Source organism: Nicotiana tabacum, chromosome 3 (assembly GCF_000715075.1).
Source record: "Nicotiana tabacum cultivar K326 chromosome 3, ASM71507v2, whole genome shotgun sequence".
Taxonomy (NCBI): domain Eukaryota; kingdom Viridiplantae; phylum Streptophyta; class Magnoliopsida; order Solanales; family Solanaceae; genus Nicotiana; species Nicotiana tabacum.
The window spans coordinates 108,182,363-108,191,228 of NC_134082.1; the positions used below are offsets into that span (position 1 = coordinate 108,182,363).

Here is an 8,866-nt window from a genome sequence, read left to right on the forward strand (position 1 = left end):
CTGCTCTCGAGGTACATGTTGTAGAGTCCATTCTTTAAACCGGTGTAGGGTTACCTGCAGTTTGTCCAAATACCTCTGCATTCGGTCTTCTCGAACCTCGAAAGTCCTGTTGACTTGGTTAACCACGAGTAGGGAGTCACATTTGGCCTCGATGACCTCTAGTATAGAGCCAAAAATATGTTACTCGTTCTACTTTTCATTTCCTCAAATTTGGAAAGCATATTCAATTGCATGTCACGTGACCCATGGTTTTCTTTGTCTACACCTAAAGTATTTTAAGATTACAATAACAATTACCCTTTAAAAATATACTTTTTCAATGTCGACGTACAAATTATTTTGACTTGCACGGAAACTAAGACAAAAAACTATAAAGAAACTATAATGTTAACTTATTAAATTTGTGATAAGAGTAACTTAAATGTGAAAAAAAGTGAAAGATCACCAAAGAATTGTCGTATTACCAGTGCTATTAAATTAGGAAACTGAGGGAATAGTAGTTTAGGTCCTTTAGGACGAGACGATTAAGAAGATGGAAGTGTGAAAACTGTGAGCTCATTTATCAAAATATTTATTTTGTTCAGCTTTGAATACAGTTACAAAGGATCCCGATCTGGATAAATCGACCACAACAACAGCACTAGACGCCGGCAGCCAGTCACCACCTCTGCACCGCCTTGAATGTACAAACGGACTCGGATTGCGTTTATCACATCTCTGGCATTCATTTGAAATACACAACCGCAGAAGAAACTTCAGAGCCTCTCAGAGATTAGAGCTTGCACCAGCTTCTGTTCGATTTCCAGTTTCCGTGAGTGATCCGATTTCTCTGCTTCAATAATATTTGCTCATGTTTAAACTTGATAATCCACATTGTGATTCTTCTGAATCACAACATTTCATAAGGTTCGGATCCATGCTTATTTTTATCACTCTGAACTAGCGAGGTGCCAATCGTATTTCTCTTTTTGTCCAAAATGTGGGCGCTCCATATGCATTTTAGGCTCTAATATACCATTTTTGGGTATTTAAAGAAGCAATTGCATGTTGGAGGGCAAAAAGGTAGACCCGTGCTCCAAGGCTCCCCTTCAATTACATGATTGAGGCATTTTAATTTTTTTGCCGGTATGTGTATGTGAAAGGGAATCATTTTCTTAAGTTTTCTGAACGATATGCAGCAGAGGCTATTGGACATTCCAATGTTTTCTGCTCCTTGCGTAAGTGCGTTTGGTTTTCTATATCTGGACGGGAATAGCTATGTGGCAATTGTTATGATATATGTTGATGATTTTGCTCATGCGTGGTGATAGCTGGGTGTATGTACACCATTAGATATTGTATTTGAGCAGGTTGAAAAATTTTGGCATACCATTTGATGCAAAAGCTAGCCTCAAACAATTTCTGGTATCATTGAACACAAAGTGAATGGACAAAGAAAGTTAGGAGATGGAAAGAAGAAGACATATGATACTTTGTTCTGAATTTTCTTAAGCGACTATGTATAAGGGTACATCCAAATGAGGAAGAGAACAATTAATTATAACTTGAATTAAAAAACATAGCCTGCTGTTATTTGTCAACAGTTCGTTATATCCCCTCGGCATTAGCAAACTTTCTAGATCGAGGTTAGCATCGATTGATGACTAGAGATCATTGTTTTGTTTCAGACATGTCATATGATGACAAATACTTACCGTATTGCATTCTTTACTGTGGTTCTTCACAACACTGATTCTTTTTTTCTGTTTGGTTCCAGAATGGAATCTGAATCCACTAGTTCATCTCCACATCTCTCCAGTAAATCTTCTGATGCTGAAGCTCCCAAGCCAGTTGCTTCCCAGAAAGATAATGCTGCTCAGGACACATCTAAGTCGCATACATCGGCCATATCATCTTGGGCGAAAACCTTAAACTTTCCACAGCCTGTAGCGCCTGGGCAACAGGGGTCAGCAATTGGAGATACTGGGACATCTACATTCTCACGTTTTGCTAGTGGTCTTGGTTTGCCATTCACTTCGAAAGCTTCTGAGGCAAATGATAGTGCTGGAGGCAACTCACCAACCACACAATCAGGTGTGTTTGAATCAATAACTAAAGGGCTAATTGACACATCTCTGAATGCTGTGAAGGCTGTGCAAGTTAAGGCACGACATGCAGTATCTCAGAACAAGCGAAGATACCAGGTAGATCAGAATGTTGCTGCTTTGTTTGTCTTAAGTTTTTCTTATTCGTATAAGATATGAAGTCAAGACCATTTAGTTAGCAACTCTAGACATTACCCTTAAGTTAATCTTATTTGTATAAGATACGAAGTCAATTGGTTAAATAAAACAGGAGGGTGTATTTGATTTGGATATGAATCTGAATATTTGCTGTATCTTTTCTTAGATATAGCTGATTATTGATGTAAAGTGATTAAATAAAACAGGAGGGTGGATTTGATTTGGATATGACTTACATAACAGAGAATATCATAGCTATGGGTTTTCCTGCAGGCGACATGAGCTCTGGTTTCTTTGGATATGTTGAGGTAAAGATCGCCCATAGTTTTGGATATTTTCCACTTATTCAGTTATTCCAAACCTGCATTTCTCTAACATATAAGATGAATGATACAGGGGTTCTACCGAAATCACATGGAGGAAGTGATAAAATTTTTCGAGACTCATCATAAGGTAATTTCGAGTAAACTTGATAGTTCTTTGTCCCCAATAACTCTATTGAAGTGCATCTTATAGTTTTAGAAGAATTGTGCTTCTCGAAATACCCATAGCTATGGTTTTGTAGAATAGTGAGTGCTCCATGGTTGCTGTAAAAGTGGCTGCTCATCATGATGTTTCTTTCTAAGAAGAGAACTGTAGTAGCATTTGAGTGTTGCCATCAGTGTGTCCCAAAGACTAAAACAGCTCTGTCTTTTTTGTTGTGGTTGAAAATATAATATAGGTATTCTTTGTTCATTTTATTTTTCTAGAGAAAGAGTGAGATGGAAAGAGAAACGCTTGTTTTTTCGTCTTCTCGGTTTGACCAAGACATAGGGAGGCTTTCTGATTCAGTGGATAATATATCACCTTATACCTAGCGCATTTGTTGATATTACTCCTTTTATTTTTGCTTTAGATCTGGTAATTTTCCTAAGTGAAGATTTGGGAATTGGACGGCAGATGTGCATGATAAGTTAACTCTCTGTCTATTTGAATGTAATGCAGCTATAGCCTTATAGGTGTTTAAATGTATTACTGATGGATTATTATATTCTTTTCATTTTTTATCTCTTACTGCAACTTCATCTCTCCTGGAATGCAGGGAAAGTACAAAGTTTATAATCTTTGTTCAGAGAGATTGTATGATGCTTCACTATTTGGGGGAAAGGTGCAAATCTCTTCCTTCAATAAATTATATTTTTGATTCCATCATATTTGAGGTTTAGAGCGGATAACTAGATCTCTGTTAGTTCTTTTCTCAAAAAAACTTAAAATATGTGCTCATTGCAAAATGTCATACTTAGGATTCCTGTTCAAGGCATAAAGGAATATCTTGCTGATTAAATCTGACGTATTTGTAGTTTTATTATCATGTACCTGTCTGGCAACTTTCTTTAATCGGGTTTGTTTCAACTACTAGAATATTAACCTGGTCAACATTTCTCTGAATGTAGAGATCTGTGCTTCTAAAGATGTATCCATCCTTCACACTGATTAGTAGAAAACTTCAAGCAGGACACTACCCCTGTTGCTGGTGATAGCAAATGCTGTTTAGCTTCAATGGAACAACCAAAAAATTACAAAAGAAATTGATATTACTGTTTTATTTTCTTTATTCTTATCTTATTTATCTCTCTGTTTTATGACTTTATGAATTATAAAGTTAGAGCCAAACTATTCTGCAGTGTTACTTAGCCAGCTTTCTTAATTTGTTAGCTTTCTTAATTTGTTTTAAAAAAAATATCATGTAAGACAGCAAATTATGGCGTTAGTATATGTGGATAATATTCATCTCATGAAATTCACCAAGAATCCTCACTAATGATATTTAACATCTTGATCTCAAAGGAGAGCCTTGGCGTAACTGGTAAAGTTGCTGCCCTGGGACCAAGAGGTTACAGGTTCAAGCGTGGAAACAGCCTCTTGCAGAAATGCAGGCTAAGGCTGTGTACAATAGACCCTTGTGGTCCGGTCCTTCCACGCATCCTGCGCATAGCGGGAACTTAATGCACCGTGCTGCGATGTTATGCGACTATTTGTAGCTTTAGCGTGGGAAAAAGGACATGTTGTTACTTGAACATTCATTACTCAGTCAGTCACAGGTTCAAGAAGTTACCTAAATTATGTGAATTCGAGAGATTAGTTTCAAACACCTGCCTTGAGAGCAGCCTGGAAAGAGTCCTGGCCATCATAACATTCATAAACGAGATTGGTACGAATTTTGGAGTAATGAAATAGCAAGGTTTTTTGGGTATTGGGCTTATGAAAAGCTCCTTCGCTTTTATGGGTCCAAATGCTCGCTAATAGCACTGGATGAATCCTAAAACACAACTAGGAAACAACAATCCCAAAATAAACTCAACCTGACAAATAAGCTAAAATACTGCTGCAATGCACCTTTAGACAATTTTTTTGATCCAAATGTCCTTCATGCTTCTAAACCAGTTGGATGCTTGGGCTAGATCCAGTGCCCCACATATTCAATGTGTTTAGATCTGCAGGCAACTATGTTGTGTAGACTCTCCAAAATGCCACTGCTCCCATGTCGGATCCTCCAAAAATACACTACTTTTGGAGGATCCGACACACACCCGGCGACATTTTTGGAGAGTTCGAGTAACATAGGTAGGCAACACATTCTAATCTGCATGTAGTTAAATCAGAAACCTAAAATAGATGGCTGATAGTGGAACAACTCCATTGCTGATATGATACCGTTACCTAAAACTTTATTTTGCACTAGTTCATTTTCGGGATTGCAGAGCCACAAAATGGAGAAATTTTTTATCTGGAAGGATTTTGATGAGTACCTGTTCATTTTGAGATTTTCTTTGAAGAATTTGCGCAAATGTAAAAGTCTTGAACTTTTTGCAGTTGTATAATGTTACATCTCCAATTAGATGATTTCTGTTGAATATGAACAGGTTGCATCTTTCCCATTTGATGATCACAACTGCCCGCCAATTCATCTTATAAAACTGTTTTGCCAAAGTGCATATTCGTGGTTGAAGGAGGACATTCTAAATGTGGTAGTTGTACATTGTAAAGCTGGAATGGCTAGGACAGGGCTTATGATTTGTAGCCTCCTTCTGTTCTTGAAGGTGAGACCTTGTACATGGAAAATACTTGCATGCAGTCTGAAACTTTCGCTAGTTTTTCTCCCATTCACACTTATTGTTTTACCCTTTTTACTATTCAGTTTTTCCCAACAGCTGAGGAATGCATCAACTATTATAACCAAAAAAGATGTGTAGATGGGAAGGCCCTTATTCTTCTAAGTCAGATTGTTAGTCATCGTCTCAAATGAAACATATTGATTTACAGCCATTTATTTCATTTGCTCTAGCTAATGACTTTTGTGCTTTTCCTAGAGGTATGTAAAATATTTTGAGCGCATTTTGACTCAATTCGGTGGTGAAACTCCTCCTGGACGTAGGTACTTTTCTTGTTAACTGTAGTTAATTCTTTATCTGATCTTCAAGAAGTAATTAAGCAGTTACCATGCTGCAGGTGCATGCTGAGAGGATTTCGATTCCACAAGTGTTCATCCTGGATAAGGCCTTCAATTACAATATCTAGTCACAGTGGTAGGTTTTCTGCACACAATATTGGCAAAATAACATCCATCTATAATCGCCTTATAGTCAAGTGGCTACTCTGTGTTCTTCTACTTTAATTGGCTGAGTTGTTCAATGCTACACCTTGTATTTGTCGAGATGCTTCGTGAATCAGATCCTATTTGAGTTAGAATGCTTTTATTGATGCTTTTACCAAGTAGGATGCATCTTATCCCATCAGTTTGCTAAGATAATTCAATCCAGCGCGATATTGATGTTGTACTTTCTGCAGGCATCCTGTTTTCTACAAAAAAACATCCGAAGACTAGGGACCTTATGGTAAATTAGTTCAATCTCTGTTTATGACTCTTGCTTAATTGTAAGCCGTGCTTACATTAATTAAAAAAGACATTTTCAGTTTCAAAGTATTTCTCCCCTTGTGATATATCGTATTTATTTGTTGTATGTTGGTTATTGCAGCCTGAAGATTTTTGGATACGAACACAAAGAAAAGGAATTATGGTTTTTGCTCTACCTGGTGAACCTGGTCTAACTGAATTGGCAGGCGACTTCAAGATCTATTTTCATGATCGCCAAGGAGATTTCTACTGGTTTGCAATTGATCCTTTTTCTTTTCAGTATTTCTTATATCTGTGCATGCCATTCAAGGATCTATTTTTATTGTAATCTAAAAGTAGTGAGAACCCCCCCCCCCCCCCCACACACACACAAAAAAAAGGGGGGGGGGAGGGGGGGGGTAATATTCTCTGTCTTTGTTCTTCCAAGCACTACCCGTGGCAACTCCTTGTGAGAAGAGGAACATGCAAGTGAAAATGTTAGCTGAATAGTTTTTTCAGGCACATAAGAATTTCATCCTATTTCCTTTGCAGCTGGTTAAACACGTCAATGATGGAAAACAGACTGATTTTAGGTGTCTCGGAATTGGATGGCTTTGATAAGGTAATTGATATGCTTGTCATCTGTAATACTTTGTTCTGATTAAGAGTCTGACTCAATATCCTTTCTGAAGATCCATTCTTTTTCCATGGAATAGCATTCTACTTCATCTAGGCTCTAATTGGATTTGCATCTTCTTTCACTTTCTATATGTATCTTTCAGAGGAAACTACCATCTCCTGGATTCCAAGTTGAGATTGTGATGGTAGATTATGATGGAAGTGTTCCAGTAAAGTCCAAGGCTGATGGTGCCGCCAAAGGAAAGGACCCAAGACAAGGAAACAGTTCTTCATCCAGTGAAGGAATTAAAGGTAATTTGAACAAAAACAAGGTATCGGGGGGCCAAAACCATGGTGATGATGTATTTTCAGATAGCGATGGGGAGGAAGCTGCACCTTCCAGTACAAAAAGTCAGACAAGTGCTTCACAAACTGCTGCTGCAGGTGTTGATTCTGGCTCCCAAAAGGAGCAGATTGCCAATCTAACACATAACGCCGAACAACTTTCTCTTAGGAGCAGCGATCCTAAAAGTGGTGCAAGCGAGATCAAGGATGAGACAGTTGAGAGAGCTGCCATTCCGAATCTGGGCTCAAGTGATATTAAGGCCATTGCAGCAGATGCATCTGTGTTCAGTTTTGGAGACGATGACGATTATGAAAGTGAATAAGCAACAAAATTCATCACAAGTGAAGAGAGTGAATCAACAATAGAAAAGATAAAAAGTCGACGCAGATATAATTTTTAACATTTTCCTTTCAGTTTCTCTCCCTTATTTCTTTTGAAGTTGGTGGAGCTTTTAGAATTTACACATATTCTTAAGCTGATGCTTTCCACCATTTTCTTAGCTAGTTTGATTTATTTCTTGGTAGACGTTTGACCTGTCAGATTCTTATGTCTAATTTGTCATAAAAATCTAACTTATTGTTGGCAATTCAAAGAAGTAGCTCTGAGTTTTTAGAAAGATGGCTAGCTCTTTGACCTTTATGGAGCATGGAGCTTTAGATGTCAAAATATTTGATCCTTGTAAAATCCCTCTAAATCCAATTGGCACTCCGAATCTTTGTTTTCTCATAAGAATAACAGTTATTTTCTTCGAGTTGCGAAGTTCTTTACCTCCTTTGTCTTTCAGTCTTTTAGTTTTTCAATCACTTTTAAGTGAATCTCAAAATAATTTGAATCTGCAGTAGTATCTTCAAGCTGCATATTGGTATCATGTCCTCCGTTTCTTGGCTCATCCAAGGATTTCTTTACCTCGAAATATCTTTATATTGGCTTAAGCTGTTGACACGTGTTTCTGTGTATTTTGAGAGCTAGAGAAAAGTTGCATATAAGTTGAAAGGTTCAAATTACCAATTATTCAAGCATCATTAGGGATCATCTTCTCCCTAAACTTATGGAGACAGAGAAAGAATTAAAACAGTTGGTTTACTATTCAAGTCAAAAACAAGGAAATTTCTATTTGCACATAAGTACAATATTCGAAGCTTCTTTGAACTTTGTTAAATATAGAGACAGTGAGAGCCATAAAGAAAAAGAGGTAAGATGCTCTTTAAAAACAGTCGAATTCTTCATGATCTCGAACAAGATTCATACGAGAAACCCTAAGATGAAATGTTCGTATGAAGAGAAAAGAACTTGAGCTGAATAAAGATCTTTTATTAATATTTAATGTCTGTACAAAATAATGTGAAACTCTATATTTATATATTTACAATGAATCGGGTCTAATTAAATAAAAATGAACCGGGTCTATTAAGGGGGCTGCTTCATCAGCTGCAACTTCTTCAAGTGGACCTCTTCTATATGGGGCCTGTGTAGTGTGTCATGGGCTCCAACACCCCCCATCAAGCTGGAAGGGGAATTCATTCCAAGCTTGGAGACAAAGGCCTGTTGGCTGCTACCCAAAAGGGGCTTAGTAAAAATGTCAGCCAGTTGAGAATGAGTAGAAATAGAGTGCAAAATAATGAGCATAGCTTTCAAGACATCCCGAACAAATTGACAATCCACTTCAATATGCTTAGTACGTTCATGGAAAACAGGATTCTTGGCGATGTGTATGGCAGATTTGATATCACAAAAAACATCAACAGGAACAAGATCAGCCACACCAAGCTCACCCAAAAGTCGAAGGACCCATGAAACCTCAGCAAC

At 37.6% G+C, this 8,866-nt stretch overlaps 1 protein-coding gene across 1 annotated transcript; it reads left to right on the forward strand.

Moving 5' to 3' along the window:
• The first annotated feature begins 403 nt into the window (after positions 1 to 403).
• Positions 404 to 7,676, forward strand: LOC107814783 (phosphatidylinositol 3,4,5-trisphosphate 3-phosphatase and protein-tyrosine-phosphatase PTEN2A). Its single transcript, XM_016640245.2, has 13 exons — positions 404 to 811; positions 1,757 to 2,183; positions 2,429 to 2,530; positions 2,619 to 2,675; positions 3,304 to 3,369; positions 5,126 to 5,302; positions 5,401 to 5,487; positions 5,573 to 5,637; positions 5,712 to 5,788; positions 6,051 to 6,097; positions 6,239 to 6,369; positions 6,649 to 6,718; positions 6,879 to 7,676. The coding sequence occupies exons 2-13, from the start codon at positions 1,758 to 1,760 to the stop codon at positions 7,380 to 7,382; spliced, it is 1,809 nt and encodes a 602-aa protein (XP_016495731.1). The 5' UTR covers positions 404 to 811; position 1,757; the 3' UTR covers positions 7,383 to 7,676.
• Positions 7,677 to 8,866: the final 1,190 nt, after the last annotated feature.